Genomic DNA, 19051 nt, shown 5'->3' with positions numbered 1-19051 from the left:
ATCTACCACTGCACAGGCACCTACAGTGCGTGGGTGAAGATCTTACGCAGCTGACACCCTGAGGACACTGAATCCATCTAAGGACACCATGAGAACTGTTAACTAGCAGCTGTGTGTCAACAAACACCATTTAACAACTGATAAATGGATAGCCAGGGCTGTTTGCAACTCCATCCTGACACCCTTCCTACTAGAGTTCATGTACATCAATGAACCGCTCCATCAAGACACACGAAGTAATCCTCCTGCTATAATGAAATCTATATTCATGAGGTTTTGAAAGTGAGCCATTATACCACCATATGTAAGTCCCGTTTCAGTTTTGTAGCTGAAGCCAGCAGAAGAGGTTCTGACATCAGCACACAGCATCACTTGAGGAGCCTGAGTCGGAGTTTCTGCCTCCTATTGTGAATGCATCCATATAGGCCTTTCCTATGCATAGTTTTCTTCACACAGAAACCAATCTGCTGGGACCCAGTACCAATGTGTGACGGAACCCTTGATGCTTGGGAAGTCACTGTCAAAAGTCAGGAAAGATGTGAAACTGAGATCTGAGGCCAGGGGACTCATTAAAAATAGGGGGTGAAGGCTATAATTGTACTGAATACATAAATATATATGTCTAATCAAAGTAGCCAGTTAAACATCCCCTAGGAAGCCCAGGGGTAAAGAGCACTTGTGGCTCTTCCAAAAAACTTGAGTTCCACTATCAGTACCCACATGATAGTTCACAACCACCTGTAACTCCACTTCCAAGCAATCCAATGCCTTCTTCTTCTGGCCTCCAAAGGTACCAGGTAGATATCTGGTGTGCATATATGCATGCAGGCAAAACACTCACACATCAAACAAATATTAAAATGTAAAATTGTCCAGGATGATGCAACAATCATGTTAAGCGCAAAGATCACACGTCACCCCCCTTTAAGGGGTTTACAACCATGTGCACATTCAAAAAGTCATTCCAGAGATGGCTCAGCAAGTAAGAGCACTGGCTGCTCTTCTAGAGATATGAGGTCAACTGCCAGAAACCCCATTTCGCCTCACAAGCATCTGTAACCCTAGTTCCAAGGGATTTTACTTCTTCTGACCCCTGAAAAGCACATGGCCCACAGACACATGTAGGCAAAATACCCACATAATTTAAAATAAATTAAAAACTTTTGAGTCACAGCCAGGCGTGGTGACACGAGCCTGTAATCCTAGCACTCCGGGAGGCAGAGGCAGGCGGATCACTGTGAGCTTGATGCCAATCTGGTCTACAGAGTGAGTCCAGGAGAGCCCAGATTACACACAGAAACCCTGTCTTGAAAGACCAAAAAAACAAAAAAGAATTTAAAAATCTACCTCAGAAATAAAAACTTGAGTCACAATGAAAATTTTTATCACTAACACTATTGCAGAGTGATGCTTACAGAGCATCTTGAAAATAGTTTACACTTACAAGAAGGTGAAAAAGGAAATTACAATATGCCAAGCTCCAGGGAGTGGCACACACAAGTTACAAATATAAGAAAAGGAAGAGTGAGGGGTGAGGGGGAGGGGAGACATCCTGCTCAGAAAGTTTCCTCTCGATGAAGGTAAATAAGATGCTCCAGGCTCACTTGCAGGAGCACAGCTGAGTATCACAGGAGACTTAAGGACTGCCATTACTGCGTGGCACTAGAGGGCGCTGGAGATCAGCATTCTAAGCCCCTAAGGTTCCAAAGACTTCATCTCTAGAAATTCAAAGTGAGTATGTCTGCTCCTCCAAATTAATGCTCTCGGCCTTTTGAAAGAGTTCCTGGTACCTCGAGAGAAGGCTCTGAAACAGGTAATTAATGCTTTGCTTTGTTCAGTACCTCCCAGTTTCAAGGGAGAGAGATAGGCAGACACCAAGCTCTTAGGACAGTCTCCCACTGCAGTGCACAACTGTGCCACAGCCAACACAGGAGAAGAGAGCCAGCCTTTCTGCTACCTGGGGGGTTGGGCCATCCTTCGAAGCAACAGATGCTATGCGAGAGCAAAGCCTTTATTCTCCCTGCAGAGGATGAGCTGGGCCACATAGCTCCAGACCTTTCACTAACTGGAAGAGCTCCAGGACCTCACTAGAATTAAGCCATGGGTAGGACTGGGGTGGGGTGTGCTTGGCATTTGTGAGGCTCTGACCTGTGCCCCAAGCATGGCAAACACAAAACAAAAACAAGTAAAAACAGAAAGGAGGGGGAACATGGATCTGGAAACATACCAATACCTACATGCTCAACATTCTGGACCTTACCTGAAACAAAAAAACAAAACAAAACAAACAAACAAAAAAAAAAAACACAGCACGGAAAAAGGGAAATGAGCCACAGGCATAGTGGCTCATTTAACACCGGCACCAGTGAGGCAGAGGCAGGCAAATCTCTGAGTTTGAGGCCAGCCTGGTCTACAGAGTGAGTTCTAAGAGGGCCAGGACAGAAACCCTGCCTCAAAAAGCTGCAAAAGAAAAAAGGGGAAGAAGATGCTAAGTCCCATCCTGAACCGAGAAGCTATTTGCAATTGATACCTGCTGGGAAAGGGAGAGTCAGTTTTCTCCATGGAGTGTCAGTGGCTTTATCAATCACAAACGGTTCACTCCCTATGTCCAGAAGTACTTGGCCAGCACAAAACTGGTCTGGTTTTTTGTCAACTTTTTTTTTTCCTTTTCTTTCTTTTTTCCTTAATTTTTTTTGTTTAGGGCACAGACAAAGAAGGAGCAAACATGATGTTGGGTGGGTTGGGTAGGAAGATGGAGAGGATCTGGGAGGAGGAAAAAAATTAATGAAATGACCGTATGAGGGAAAAAACCTAAAAACAAAAGCTGAAAAAAAGCCAGACAGCAAGGCTGACTGCCTGTCTGACTCCACTCACATGGTATGTCCAGAACTGGCACACAGATTGTAGACAGGCTTCCCAGGGAGAGGGGAAGGGAGCAATTCAGGGCAACCACTGCTGGGTGTAAGGTTTGTAGTGGTGGATGTATACCTCCGGAATAGTGTCACGTCACTGTCACACAAGAGGCTGCAATGAGCCTCTAAGCAGGTGTAAAACTCAGGCTGAGTTGTTCCCAAGGGAAAGCACTGGTACATTTTCAGGTCTATGCTAGCTGGCTTCAATGAACACACTAGACAAAGCACACTCTGAGAGTGTTATGGTTGCTAGGGGGCACCTGAAGGTGACACTGCTCAGTCCATGGAAACCAGGAGTTTCATTGATACTCCTGGTGAACTGTGTAAGACTGAGGACCTGAGCAGATACTGAGGGCTCAGGACATCACAACATTCATAGGCTGTCACAATGCAAGCTAACTGCAGGCTGATGAGCTGGGGGAACTTCCCTGACTGAGCTGCAGTAATCCTGCTTTGCTTTCCTGAGCACAAGAGAACAAAGCCAACAGCATTACATACAAAGCCACTCATAGAGAACATCTCCCAGCTTTGGAAAGTGGTGTTTCAGTTTGGTGTCTACTTTGTTTGCATATTTTATTCTAACTACTAAAATTTGTCAGGCTTTCACTTTGTTTGCATATTTTATTCTAACTACTAAAATTTGTCAGGCTTTCAACAGGCTGGCTGTTGGTACTTGGTACTTCCATTCAAAAATTGAGCTTAGTTGTTGCTACAGATGCAATCTCAAAATTCGAAACCATGATTCATGTAACAAAATCCCCCTGTTAGCAGCTTTCCTTGTCTATAGAACAAACTCACAAGGCACACTCTTCATACCAGAACGGTTAACAAACACGAAAGTGGACAAGCTGGGAAGCAAGTTCTACTCATTTTCCTAACTGCAAGTCATTTTTGAGCTAATCTTAAAAGAAAGGGGAACTAAATGGAAGAAGCGTGTAAATAAATAATGGAAAACAACAGAGGACAGTGTTTTAGCACTTGCTGTTAGCTAGTTTACAGTGGTGACCTGCTCTCCTTGAAATCCCTACCCTAGCCCAAGGCCAATACCTCACAACTACTGACCATGCTGAGCAAAACCATGAAATTGATTCTGCACAAGCAGAAACTTGCAGGTGTCCTGTGTTCTACAGGATTCCCCATTGAACGGAATTGCTAGAACCAAACGACTCAACAGCTGAGTCAGCTGCTAGGAAGTCACACCAATAAACCTTCATTTGAAGGGCAGAGATGGTAACTGATCTAGCTTGCTAGCTCCCCCCAAGGTCTGTTTAAACACCCCAAGAATTTAGAGCAGCTGAGTAAGAAGCACAGGGTGGGCTGTACACACCTCTTCTCACTTAAAGAAGGAAATCGAAATAGAATCTCCCCAGTGGAGGTGGCAAAAGCTCAGCAGTAGGGGTCCTTGTGGCCACACCTGACAACCTGAGTTCAATCCTCCCTAACCTTTCTAGTAGAGGGAGGGAACTAACTCCCAAGGCTATCCTTTGAGCACCCTGGTGCAAGTAAGTGAATGTTTAAAAAAATTTTTTTTTCTTTTAAGGGGCTGCAGATAAGACCCCATGGTTATTATTACTAGCTGTTCTTAAAGAACCCAGGTTCAATTCCCAGCACTAACATGGTGCCCCACAACCAGCCACCCATGACTCTATTCCAAGGAGTACATGGATGTCCTCTTCTGACCTCAGAGAGTACCAGGCACACATATGGTGCACAGACAAATACGTAGACAAAACATCCACACATATAAAGTATTTTTTCATAGAAAATGTAACCTGAAACCTCAAGAAGTCTCTAGAGGGAGTATATGAGGCCCAAACATTCAAAATGGAGGATCCAATTGGCCATCAGCGCTGCTTCCTGCACAGAATCAAGAAACCAGCCCCTCTTAGACTTGGGGCACACTAGGCCATTCCTGTAACAACTGGATCAGTTGGGTAGAGTCCAACCCTCATTCCTGCTTCTAAGCACACTGTGCTGATTGAATCTGACTTTCTTAAATTCTGAGTCTCCGAATGGGGGTGATCCCAGAGCCTGAGAGAAATCTCTACTAATGTCAGTCCCTGACTGAGTAGAGTGGAAAAAAACAAAACAGAAACAGGACGGAAGGAGGGTTACTTCTTTGTATAATTATCTGGCCCACTTATTCAATGAATGGATGGACCCACCAACTGAATCTAAGTCCTCTTGATCATTAACAAAGATGGGGGAAAAAACTTTGTAAAAACTAGGTATAGTGGCAAGGGCCTTTTACCCCAGCAAGTAGAAGGGTGAAGCAAAAGGACTGCTAAATTTCAGGCCAGCTTGGGTTTGGGTTATATGGTTGAGTTTGAGGACAGTCTGGGCCAACAGCAAGACCCTGTCATTAAGTAATCAATTACAAAATAATGGTAGGTGTGCTACACCTTTAATCCCAGTACTCAAGAGGCCGAGGCAGGCATCCTAGGCAGGGACTCTAACTGAACTTGGAGCATGCTGAGCTGGCTAGACTGGAGAGCCAGTGAACTCCAGGGATCCTCCTGCCCACCTCCCTAGAGCTGGGATTATAGGCAATCACTGCCACATCTAGCTTTTTTGTACTTAGCTGCTGGAGACTGACCCTAGGTCCTCATACTTGCATGGGCAGTATACTTAGTGACTAAAACATGGTTCCCGCTCACTGAAACCAATATAAGGCCACCAGGTCCATTACCTGAAGAACACACATACACACATTTGGCACATGATTTCAAGAACTGTGCAGACCCTCTACTGTTCCCAGAGCTCTACCTGACCAGATACTCAAGGAGACACTCACAGGCCAGCAGTGTTGGCATCACGCAGAAACATATGCAGCTCTGGGGCCCAACTAAGACCTACTGAGTCTAAGTGCACACAGTAATGGGTGTTTACCTCTCAGAAGCAGCCCTGTTGGGCGATGCCTGTGCAGCTCTGTGGCCTTACTATAAAGAAGCACTACTCTGCACTCTGCTACAGAGAACTACCTCCATCCCTCTAAACTATGTGAGTGACCATTCATTATCTTAGTCAAAGTGCACTTCAAAGTGAAAGGTTACTGAATGTAGTGGAAAGATGCAAAGCAGGCACATGACCAACCACTCTGTAGGGCATGAAGAAGTGAGCTTGGCGTAAAGAGCTACCCCGGACCTACCCACCCAGCCTTGCAGCTCAGAAACCTCTTCTGCTTATATCCCTCATACAGACAGCCCCCCACCCCTTGCTCTGATGAATTTCCACTTGACCTTCAAGGTCCCACCCAACCAACACATCCCTGCAGAGGTTCTCAGACCTATTTCTGGGAAGGCACTGCTCACACCTCATGGTGATTTCCATGCACCTATGGGATCTGCCCATGTGTTTCAGACCTAAGTTTCACAGCTTAAGGCTTAAGCACAACTTTTAGCATCTGATACGGATGGAAAGATAAAGATGTAAAGAAAATGGGAGGGACAGGATCAGCAGGGGGTGGGACCTCAAGGCAGAACAATTATGCAGCAGCTGCCAGGTAAGACAGGTAAAGGAGCAGAGAGCTTCAAGGAGATGTACAAAGGAGAAAGGACAAAAGACTAGTCTGAGGAGTCCAGGAGGCAGAGTAATGGAAAAACTCAGAAAGGGAGAAAAGTGCTGCTGGGAAGGGAGGCTGCAACAGATCTGACAGACCCTGTTCTCTCTGGTAGACAGCAGCCACCCCATTCAGGAAGCCAGAGGGGCCAATGAGGGATGATAAGGCCAGCCTGGGCTACACAAAGTTCTGGTTGGCCTGACCTACAGAGTGAGATTCCTTCCAACAAATAAAAGACCATGAAAATAAAAATTGAAATAAAATGGCTATCACTGCACACAGGCACCGCTACAAGGATGCCAGCTCCTCTGCAGGTAGCCTTCACTTCCAACATTGTGGGCCTCTGGTGCTTCTCCACTGGGTCTACGTAAAAACTTGCCTATCAACCCTCAAACTTCACATGTCCAAGATAGTGCTTTCTCCCAGTGTGCATGCGATTCCCTGGGAAAACTCTTCTCAGGATGGTCAGTGATTCTACAAACGCTCTCAAGAGCTGTCCACCAGACTCACTGTGTACACAGGCCCCTGCTCCAGAGCCTCCCCACACTCCAGCCTCCCGCTCCTGCACACACTGCACAGGCTGGACCTTCTCTTGGGACCCTCTGGCCTGGGTCACTCATGACACTGTAGAAATTATCTCTGTGAACTATTTTCCTAGCAATCCTTTCTGAATTTTGTCCTACAACCTCTTGGGACAGCACTCCTCATTTCTAGGTGTGAATAACTGATTTGCAGAACCTTTCTCTACACTTGACTCCAGGCTTCCAGCATAAGTTACAGTATGTCTTCCACTCATTAATTTAGCCATACTCACTGAATGTCCCATGCTGTAGACTCCAGGACATGGTGGTGAACAAGTAAATGTCCCCTGCCCAAGGCTTACAGAGACAGAAAATGAGCAAAGCATCCATATCAGATCTATGGGTATTAAAAGGTGGTAAATATTGGAGACAAAGCCAAAGCCAGGCCACTGTTGAGGAAGGTGTGGTCAGAAAGACACAGAAAACAGGACCACTGAAGGTGTGGGAAAGTGGATAACTGCAGTGCTCTCTCTAAGTGGGAAGGACAAAGCCCAGGGTCCTAAGGCTTCAGGGCCAACTGCCTTTACTCCAGCTAGGCCAACAGAAGAACTGGCATGCTCACTAACAGGCACTTGCATTTGCTGGCACTACAGGGTGCTGTCTTTCACCCAGCCCTCAGGACTGCACTTGTCAGGGACTACAGGAGGAATATGACACAGTAACTGCAGTAGGACATACTGACACTTATTACCTGGCCTTCAGAAACAAGAGAAAGTGCATCTTAAAAACAGAGCTGGAAGTGGTGGTGTACCCCTTTGATCCTAGTAGAGGCAGGAGGATCTCTGTGCATCGTCAATACAGTTCCAGTACAGCCTGGACTACACAGACACCCTCTCTCAAAAAAAAAAAAATTTTTTTTTTTAATTTTAAAAAAGGAAAGGGAAGATATGGTGGCACATTTGGGAAGTGAGACAGTAGGATCTGGAGTTCAAGGTCAGCCTGAGCTATGACCTATCTCAACAAAATCATGGAGCTGAGGATGTAGCCCAGTGAAGTAGAGAGACTTTGCATAACATTCAGGAAGTCCTGAGTTCCATCCTTAGCACTACAGAACAGGACTTGGCTGCCCATACCAGCACTACTGGTCAAAAACTCAAGGTCATCCTCAGGCACAGTTCAAAGCTACCTGGGCTACAAGAGTCCATACCTCAAAAGCAAAAACCAACCTAGGTACCCACAGCAGAAACAGAGAAAGTGTGTACATACACAGTGAACATCCTTCAGCCAATAGGAAGAACAAAACTATGTCACTTGCAGGGAAATGGACACTACTGAGATCATATAAAGCCAATCTCAGAAAGACAAACACCATATTCTCGCTCATTTGTGGATCCCTAGCACTACAGATACATGAAGGAAGAAGAAAAACTAGAAAACAAGGCACCTAATGAGAAGGCAAAGGAGAAGGGGAGGCAGTGGGAGCCAAAGAGATAGGCTCAGCACATATTATCCACTTGAAAAAAAAAGGCTTTATATAACTCTGTATAATAAAAATATTATTTAAAGACTAATCCTGGGACTGGAGAGAGAGTTCAGTGTTTAAAATAGCACTTGTTGCCTTTGCAAAGGACCTAAGTTCAATTTCCACCACCTACATGGCAGCTCACAACTTTCCATAACTCCAGTTCCAAGGGATCTGAAGCCCTCCACGGGGATTGGGCACATACATACATGTGGGCAAACATACACATACATATACGCACCCACGCACGCACACACACACACAAATCTAAAAGAAAATCTTCAAAACATATTACTGAACCCTAATCAGTCCATCAAGACAGTAACCACCCCATTCATCTCCCACATTTCCTTCACTTAAACACACAATCCACTTGGCAGGCCAAGTCCTTCTAATGAGCTCAGCAAAGGGCCTGCATGGGCTCAATGCTTCTGGGGGAATGCAGGGCATAGAGGAATCAAAGTCCATAGGGTCTCCAGAGCTAGAGGTACATGTATCCATTTTCTCCACATACAACACCAGCCACTGGCTTCTAACCAGCCACTGCTAACAAACAGTGCATGGACTGCAACTCAAACTCAGGAATGGAGCTAGCCAAATCTGGAGAAAACAGTTTTAAGATTCAAAATGTCTGTGACTTGCAAGCACAGATGCTAAAGACATAATATGCTGGAGCAGAAGGAGTCCATCAGGAAGTGAAGAGGAACCAGAAGCATCAACCTGTGAAACTCCAGAGACAACATCCCAGACCAGGAGCTATCAAGGCTCTCCTACTCTCAATCAAGGTTTTGTGCAATTACAGAATGATTCCAGCCCAGTGGCTTCAAATTCAAGCAGTCATGTTCGGTTAACAGGGTGTCAGAGGTCCTAACACAGGATCTGAAGCAGCCATGGCTCTGGAGGACACCTATGATTATAACAAATGAACCCCAACAAAGGCAGAGTAAAGAAAACAAACCTGGATAAATGTTTGCCAAAGGATATCAGTCACATAATGACTCACAAATAAAACTGAGATTCTACTCTGGAGATCCAACATACAGACACACCTTCAACAGCAACACTGCAAGCTCCTCTAGGCCAGTTCCTCTACTGCTAAGTGGGCGGGAGCACTGAGGGGACAAGCCTGTGTTTTTACACCCACCCTAGACTGCAGGCATTGAAACAGGGGAGGGATGGTGGCACTCACCTCTAATCCTAGCACCTCTAATCCTAGCAAAAGCAGGTGTGTGTGTGTGTTTTCCTTTTCCAGAGAGTTTCTCTGTGTAGCCCTGTCTATCCTGGAACTCACTCTGTAGACCAGGCTGTCTTTGAACTCACAGAGATGCACCTGCCTCCGCCTCCAGAGTGCTAGGATTAGATTAGCCACACCACCACTGTGTGGCTTTGCATCTCTGTGAGCTTAAGGACAGCCCAGTCTACAAAGTGACTTCTAGGGTAGCCAGGGCTACAAAGTGGGGACAGAAGGACACAAACTAATACAGAAGCCCTAGTTTTGCATTTTATTAGAGTCAGGAGTAAATGTACCAGTCTGGAAAAAAAGTTGAGACTTGGATGGTAAGGAGTGTTTTATTTATCTGACCACTGCAGGACACTGATAGAGAGAAAGGAAGATAACAGTAGAGAAGACAGAAACACTTCGAGTTAAGAGACTGGAGATGGATCATCAGGTAAGAGCAATTGCTGCTTTTCCAGAGTGCCAGGGTTCCAGTCCCAGGACCCATAGGTAGCTCACGATTGCCTGTAACTCAGTCCCATGTTACCTCCCTCTTCTGGCCTCCACCAGCACTATATGCACAGATATATGTGTAAGCAAAAAACATAGATATAAAGGAAAAATGTTTAAATTTTTTTTAAAAGAAACAACTTAGATTAACTAGCAGAGTGTTCTCTAGTCACTCAGGCAGATGACTTACCACTCTTTCCAAACCATAACCATGAAGGGTTTGCCATCCAGGATCCCCTAGGAGAGGTACTAGACCAACAAGAATGGAAAATCACCTCTTTTGAGTATAAAGCTAGAGCACAGAGCTACAGTTAAGAGTGGAACATGTGGCTGGAGAAATGGCTTAGCCACTAAGAACACTGGCTACTTTTCCAGTAGACTCAGCTTTAATTCCCAGCACCCACATGGTGGCTCACAACTATCTGTAACTCCAGTTCCTAGAGATCAACCGCACACTCAGGTGTGTGTACACACACACACACACACATACACACAAGGAGTGTGCACACGGAGTGTGGCAGCTCCAGTCCCTGACCCCTGTGTTTAGGCAACAAAGCGCATCCAAATCCAGTGAGTTACCCAGGCTGCCAACTCAGAGAGAACAAAACAAAAAAGGTCTAACCAAAAACATCCAGATGACAAAGTGAAGAATCAAAGACTTTTTATTTTAACTTTAAATTTCCCATATCCTTTGCAGGAGATAAGTAGCTTAGAAAATCATATGTCTTTGTTATCAAAACATAGCCCACACATTACTCACACCTGCAAGCATGCCCAGCTCTGTCCTGTCCATTCCTTCATTCTACCTTTCATTTGAGAAACTCTATAAACATCCCTCTGTGGACATCAGGCCCTGGCCTAACAATTTCACAAAGTAGAAAACTCTATAAAAACAATTCCACAAAGTAGAAAAACTCAGTGGTCCCCAAACACTGTCTTATCAGCCCCCTGACCTACAGCCCTGCCTCTCTTCTATGATGTGTGTGGGATGGTGTTAACAGTATGTGACAACTGACACAGGCCACATAGACCCAGGTAGGGACCACGCAAGCCACAGTGTCTAGCCACGGCAATGTCTCATCAAAGCCAAGTATTATACTGTAAACTCTTTCCTAGCCGATGATCACACCTACCCAGGAAGCCTATTTTGGGTCTTAAATAGAAATGGGCTTAGCACCTACCTAAAGAAAATCATTACTTAAAATACCAAGATGTCTTTACTGTCTTGATTTTGTTGTGATTCTAAAACTACTTTTTTGTTTTGGTTTTTGTTTTTGTCTTTAGAGGCAGGATTTCTCTGTGTTGCCTTGGCTGTTCTGGACTTGCTTTGTAGACTGAGCCAGCCTTGAACTCAAAGATCTGCCTGCCTCTGCCTGCCCTGGGTGCTGGGTTTCTAAGGGTGTACCACCACCCAGCTCTAAAACTTGGAAAAAAAAAAAAAATCAGCCAAATATGATGGTACATTCCTTTAATCTCAGCACTTTGGAGGAAGAAGCAGATGGATCTCTGTGAGTTCGAGGCCAGCATGGTCTACAGAGTGAGTTCCAGGACAGCCAGGGCTACACAGAAAAACCCTTTCTCAGAACACCCCTCCTCCCATAATTTTTTTTTTCTGTGTATTGGCTGCAGACACCTTTGCTTTTTTCTGGCAGAGTTTTGAGTGTGCATGCTTGTGTGCATGACTTTAAATGTAGCTAGGGTTGTCTTCGACCTTGCTACATAGGCAGGGATGACTTTTGAACTTCCTATTTCTATCTTCCCAGTGCTGAGATCACAGAAGTGTGCTATCGTGTGGTTTATGTGATTCTGGAGACCCAATCCAGAGCTTTGTGCATACACTAGTTGCCATCTAAGTGCTCCACAAAAACTAGCTGGGCTGTGGTAGCGCATACATTTAATCCTAGCACTCAGGAGGCAGAGCAGGTGGATCTTTGTGAATTAGGCCATCTTGGTATACAGAGAGGTAGACTGCTTCTGCCTTCTGAGCACTGGGATTAAAGATGTGCACCACCATTGCCAAGCAAAGGAAAGTTTTAAAGCATTTTGAAGCCAGGTAATGATCTTCGGGGTGTGTAAAAGACTATTTGGGCTAGACAAGAGCTTTGGCTTCAGTGAGAAACCCCACCTCAGGGGACTGAGGCAGAGAAGCACCCAGGTGTCATTCTCTAGTCTCCCCATGCACATATGCATGCAGCTACCTACACACTGGGGAGCAGCCCCATTCCCATGTGTTCCTATGCATACTCTCAACTCTCCTGTAAGCTCCAGAAAGAGGTTCTTGAGTCTTCTGACAGCAGTCCCACCCTGCACCCGTCTGTCCCAGCAGCTCGCCTGCCGTGTTCCCAGGAGAGTAACTGAGGAGAGGCACAGTAGGTGTTGAGAGGGGCAGAGCAGGAGTGCACAGCTTTTCATTTCCTTCTAGGTTTTCAGATGAGAGCAGCATCAAGCCTGAGTTCACAATACTAACAAAATAACCAGCACTTGAGTAACTACAATCTGAAGAGCCAGACTCACTATAAAACACATTTTTCTGATCTTTGAAACAAATACATAAACTTGCCATGTGGGCTACCTTTATGTTCTAATTTATGTTCATTTTGTTTTTTTCTTCAGACAGGATTTTGCTATGTAGCCCAGACTACTACACAGATAGAGGACAGAGGAAAGGAAAGCAACTTAAAAAAAAAAAAAAAATGCAATGCAGAGAGGGAAAGAAGCAGTTCTACCAGGACAATAATAGACAGGTTGCAGAGAGAGAACTCAGCTGAAGACCAAATGAGCCAGAGAAGGAGCCAGGAAATTAGAGCAGATTGCTGGACTTAGTTTGAGGCCAAGTAGAGAGCAATTCAGGGGCCAAGAGAAAAGCCAGATTGAATAAGTCAGCTGGGCCAAAACAGTTGAGTTGAACCAGCCAGCCCAGAGCTTAATAAAAACAAGACCTTTTCTTTTCTTTTCTTTTCTTTTCTTTTCTTTGGGGAAGGGGGGGTTGAGGCAGGGTTTCTCTGTGTAGCCTGGACTGTCCTGGACTGTGCAGACCACGTTGGCCTCAAAAAACTCACAGCGATCCACCTGCCTCTGCTTCCCTAGTGCTGGGATTAAGGCGTGCACCACCATCACCTGGCTACTTTTTTATTCTTCTTTCTGTCTTTAATTTTATGAATGTAAGTGTTTTCACTTACATTCAGTGCCTGAGAATGCCAGAAAAAGGTGCCAAATATCCTGGGACTGGAGTTCTAGACAAGCCACCATGTGGGATCAAACCCAGCTTCTCTGCAAGAGCAGCAAGTGCTCTTATCCACAGAAGCATCTCTCCAGCCCCCAACACTAGTTCTTAATCCAGCCTGCTGGGAAAGGATGGTCACACAGGGCCTTTTGAGAGATCACTTCCACAGACAGAAAAACTGCAGTCCAAGCACATGCAAGTCTTAGAAATGAATAGTTCCCTGCTGAAGTGGCACTAAGAGACAAACGACACTAATCCAACATCCCATGGCCAGCAAATTCCACTGCAGATGCATGTGTCTGCTCTGTGACAGTGACTTCATGTGTGCCAGTCAACTGCAATGCTCTACCCTAATGACAACTCAAAAGCAAGCTCTGCTAACCATTTCCCGTACTTTGGTAAATTATCAATGAGAAGTGTCTCCCAGCCCCATCTAGTGCACCCTGAAAACCTGATCCATTGCTCGGAAGTACTTTTAATTTGCGAAACTACAATGACTTGATACACCTCATCCCAATAAAGATGACAGCTTTTCCCTATTCTTGAAAATCTAACCCGCATGAGGCAGTCACCAAATTACGGCATGTCTTTGTCCTTTCGATTTTCCTGTGTGCACTACTGTTCAAATCATGCTCTTACACAATTAATTTAAACTAGAATACCTATTGTAATGTAAACCTTAGAGAATCCAGAATCCAGTCTGTCCACTTACTGTCCACTGACTTTGGGTGCTGCGTTCCCAAGGTGAGCTGAAACAACAGGAGGGTGAGTCCCTAAACACGGTAATAAACACTCAGGACTACCAGCTCCTGTTCTTCGCATTAAATATACAGTCTTAGAGTTGACTGAAATGTTTTACTGTTGTTATGCACAAAAAAAAAAAAAAATCTCCAAATATCCCACAGCTACTTCAAAACTGTTGTTTACTTCAGTCCCATAAGCCCTATAAGATTCTGATCTTGCAGCAGGCTAAGGTCGCTCAGGAGACTGAGGCAGGAGTTCTAACAGTAGGAAGTCTGAGACTGCCGAGTAGGGGCTACATACTGTCCCCCAAAATGATCTTTTTTTAAAGAATTGCCCTAACCTAGCCATCAGTTACAAGTGTACTTCCAAACAGTATAACACTATGCCATGTGCTAAAAAAAAAAAAATTCTAACAAAAATCCCAGCATGTAAACCTGTGGGGGTCTGTGTAAAGGATAACAGAAACCAGCAACAGCATGCTATCCACCTGGGTACAGAAACAACACTGCAGCCTCAACACCAACTTTCCTTTAAGTAGAAGGCAGGCTGGTTGCTTCAAATTAATCTGCTCAGCTCACTGCACCAGCTCTGACAGCACAGATGCCAGATCCACTTCCACCTCAGCTGAGAACATCTCTAAACTGGTTCAGCTAGTGGACAGGAAACACCCCACACCCAGTGTTTCCAAGTTCACCGCTGTCCTGCACTCCACAAAACAGGGTTCAAGCGCACAGTCCAAAACATAGAAAAGCTACAATCTATATGAAAGAGTTAACCTGTAACCTCTGCAAGTCCCCTGACAACTGAACCTTAACTGTTAACTTGTGACTGTTACTTCAACAAAAACCTAAAGTTATGGAGGCCCTGAAATCCCAGTCCCTGAGAGCCTGGGGCAAGAAAACTGAGCCTAAAGCTAACCTGGACTTCACAGTGACCCTGTCTCCAAAAACAAATCCAAGCAAAGTCAAAAATCAACCACTACGAACACCATGGCACACGGTAAACTGCTGGTATTTCATGAATAAATGAACAAATTGTTAAAATACTCAGAACTCAAGCCAGATCCAAGAATGAAATCCTGTCTTCTTTCTTCTTTCTGTGTGTGCATATCTCTAATATGTGAGAGAGAGACAGAGACAGACAGAGAAACTGCCTCTCATAACCTAGTTGGCCTAAAACTTACTGGGTAGCCTGGGTTTGATCTTGGACTCCTGATCCTCCTGCCTCCAGCCTCTCCCATGCCAGGGTTACAGGTATGCTCCACCTTGCACAACTATTTCACTACTAAAATAAAACAGGACTCAAACTATCGCTTTGCCCCATTCCATCACTACAAGGCCCAAGGCACTGCTAATGAGTCTGACTTCTGAAGATGTGCACATGCTGTCATGTCCTGCAAAACACAGATGCCACACAATGGACCCAAGTGAAATTACAAAGAATCACTAGCACTTTTATCAACTTGATACTGTTACTGGTGATTGAGAAAGCGAATTATGCTTAAGCATGTTTTCTTCATCTGAAAGCCAAACACAAAAAATAGCATTTACATTACAGCTCAGTTCAGAATGAAACCTACAGACCAAAAGGAAAACAAGGTAGCCAACCAGGTTTTTTGTTTGTTTGTTTGTTTGTTTGAGAGAATGTTTATCTATGTACCTCTAGCTGTCATTATGTAGACAAGGCTGGCCTCAATTTCACAGCGATCGGCCTGCCTCTACCTCCTTGTGCTGGGATTAAAGGCGTATTTGAATTAAGCAAGAGGCTAAAATCTCCGAGGAGGGGCTGGACAGCCAGCTCAAAGAGGTTGCTCTTGCAACGGACCATACAAAGGCTGACAACCATTCAAATTCCAGTTCCAGGAGATCCAATGCCCTTTTTCTCATTTCAATGGTACCAGGAACACACATACATGAAGCAAAGCATTCATTCACATAAAACTTAAAAAATAAAAGTCTGAATACAGCCAGCTGTGGCGGTAAATACCCCGAATCCCCGGAACCTTGGAGGCAGAGGCAGGCAGCTGTCTGAATTCCAAGCCAGGCAAGGCTATGTAATAAAGAATGAAGACATGTCTAAAACGTTTAAAAAATAAAAAAATAAAAAAAAAACTAATAAAAACTTAGAACGACATTTGTCCAAAAAACACATTCAACAGTTATGAATTGCCTTTCTATTTCAGAGAACTACACCAAACACAAAAGTAAATTTACAAAAGGAGGGGAAAGGTCAAACAAGCAAAGTTCTGACTTGATCTATGAAACACCTAATAGGACGGCAGTTTCTCCTAGGATCAAACCTTTCATTAAAAGGGGTTTAGAGGTTTAAATCCCACATCATACCTTCATTGCAACCATTATTAAAACAATCTTTCAAAAGCACGTGGTGACTCATGTCTGCAGCAACCCATGAGGCTGAGACAGAAACCTCAAGTTAGAGACCAGCCTGGACTACAGAGAAAGACCCTGCCCCAAAATAAAAAAATGGTCTAACCAGATCGACCTCGCCTGCCTGTATACACACGCACCCACCATCCTCAGAAAGGCAGTGAGTTTACTCCCCACCAGTTTCCCAAGAGTCACTTTATTTCTCAGTCTGGCAGGAAAACATCAGAGAGGATTATAAAAAGAGACAATTTCTAGTCTAGGGCTGTGACCTCAACAAACGCATGGTTGAAAACAGCCCAGAGAAGCAGCACCAAGTGGCACCACGTGCTGACTTCTCACTTCTCCTAAGTGCGTCTCATCAGGAGCTCTGCGGGAGCAGCTCCGGCACCGAGGAAGGCGCAGCAGGCGCTCCGGCCTGCGGGGGCCCGACCCAGCCCGGGCTGGGTCGCCTTCTTGGAAAAGGTGTCAGTCCCGGCCGAGACAGAGTGTGCCCCCCTAGTGGTTCCCAGTTTCCTTTGCTACCGAGTCCATGAGGCAAGGGTTGGGTCCCCGCGGCGCCGCAGCGCACCAGCCACGCGAGCCGCTGGGCCAGAGCGTCGCCCGGGACTCAGCGGCTGCTGGCCCGGCACGCGGAGACCTTCCCTGCGGCCTCGAGGGCTCTCGGGCTGGCTCGGGCGCTCTCGGGGCGCCTCGGGCACTCTCGGGGCAGTTCGGGCGGCGTCGGACGCTGGGAAGCACGGCGCTAAGGGGCGCGGCGCGGGCCTAGGCCGGCAGCGTGCCGGCGCCTCCCCCACCGCCCGCCCGGCGCGCACTTCGCGCCCGCCGCCCCGAGGCAGTCCAGAGGCCCAGACCTCCCGACCTGGACGCAGCCCGCGCTACCTGAGGATTGTGGAGGGCCATGGCGACCCGTCTCAATGAGGATCGGCACTGCTCCGGCTCCTCACGCCGCGTCCCCCGTCGCCGCCATCTTCTCGCCGCACAGACACACTCGCATCGGCCGCCGCGCCTGCGCACTGGCTGCGCCGCGGGAGAGCGGGCGGTGTTCTGCGCCTGCGCGCGACAGGTGGGCGTGCGTCCCGGCTGGCGACCCGTCCGCCCGCAAAGCGCGGAGGGCGGCCGCTCCCGGCAAGGCGGCGCGGATGGAGCTGGCCACGCACCCCGGGGCTGCAAGGTGGTGTCCGGGCCTCGTGTCTGCGCAGTGGCCGCCTGGGATCGGCCCTGGGACCTCCAGTGGAGAGCCCCACGAATCCTTTGCCTAATGGAGCGCGCCCTTCTGACCGTTCATTCATTCATTCCTTCACTCTTCACTTCCTCCACTAGCTTTGCCTGGCATGGGGGGATGGGGGAGGAAGGGCAATTGTTTTCCGTTTGTACGACATAGGAATATGTGGGCCAGTGAGATGACTCAGCGAGTAAAGGAGCACGCCTCTTTTACCCTTGACGACCAGAGTTCCATCCTCCGATCCACGTGGCGGAAAGGGAACACCAACTCCACCGAGTTGTCCTCTGACATACAGCAGGGCACACACAAAATTAATTGATTTTAAAAAGGACTTGTTGCTCCAGGATTGTTCGTCTGTGACCTCAGCACATAGGCAGCAGAAGCAGGATCATCCATGAATTGCAGACCAGGCCTCATAGAGCTACATGTGACTCTGTCTTGGGGAGGGAAGGGTGGGGACGACGGCCACATAAAAAACAAACAAAATCATATGGAGGTCTTAGCACATTCTGCAAAGGGTAAACATTCAGTAGATGTTGCTTATAGCTCACACACGGCTGCGTATATGCAGAACAGCTGTTGACTTACCCATATACACAAGAAACCCTGTTAAGCCTCCTCCTATCTGACCACACACTCCTAGCTCACCGGCCTACCATCCCCATTCCGTGTAGCTTCAGAGAAGTTTCGAGACAGTGTTTCTCTGTGTATCCCTGGCTGTCCTGGACTCACTTTGTAGACCAGGTTGGCCTCGAACTCACAGAGATCTACCTGCCTCTGCCTCCCAGAGTACTGGGATTAATAGGTCTACACTGCCACGCTCATGGACTAGAACACGAGGTATTATTTCTCATTATTTGGCCCAGCTCAAGCTCTTTTCTTTTAGACCACTCTTCTGTGCTGAAGCTGTTTCGTGGCATCCCATTTCTCCCACCCAACTTTTAATTAATTAATCAAGCCTGATGCTGCTTAGCTTCAGAGATCAGGCATGTCCGGAATGGAACATCCACAGACTATGGCACCTCATCTCTGGGAAACCAGGCCCACTCTGTTATGGATTGTGGTAATATGTCTGACTGTTAATATGCCTTGCTTATCCCAGGGAATGACAATATAGCAGGCTCTCTGTAGATACTTGTTGGACAAGTGAAATCAGTCATGATAATTATTAAAAAAAAAAAAAAAAAAAACCACAGCAGCTGGTTTGCCCCAAGAGTTGTCTTGTCCAGTGTGTT

At 46.3% G+C, this 19051-nt stretch overlaps 1 protein-coding gene across 1 annotated transcript in view; it reads right to left on the bottom strand.

Moving 5' to 3' along the window:
- Window positions 1-17589, bottom strand: part of Usp10 (ubiquitin specific peptidase 10) — a 52729-nt gene extending 35140 nt beyond the window's left edge. Inside the window, exon 1 of the mRNA XM_055621168.1 lies at window positions 17474-17589. Within this exon, the coding sequence (XP_055477143.1) occupies window positions 17474-17494 (21 nt within the window). The 5' untranslated portion in view covers window positions 17495-17589. The remainder of the gene's footprint in view (window positions 1-17473) is intronic.
- Between the last annotated feature and the right edge of the window lie 1462 nt (window positions 17590-19051).

The sequence above is a fragment of the Psammomys obesus genome, unplaced genomic scaffold, assembly GCF_907164565.1.
Source record: "Psammomys obesus unplaced genomic scaffold, mPsaObe1.curated_primary_1811, whole genome shotgun sequence".
Lineage (NCBI taxonomy): Eukaryota > Metazoa > Chordata > Mammalia > Rodentia > Muridae > Psammomys > Psammomys obesus.
The sequence above is the reverse complement of the archived record's forward strand: the minus strand, read 5'-3'. Positions and strand labels throughout refer to the sequence as shown.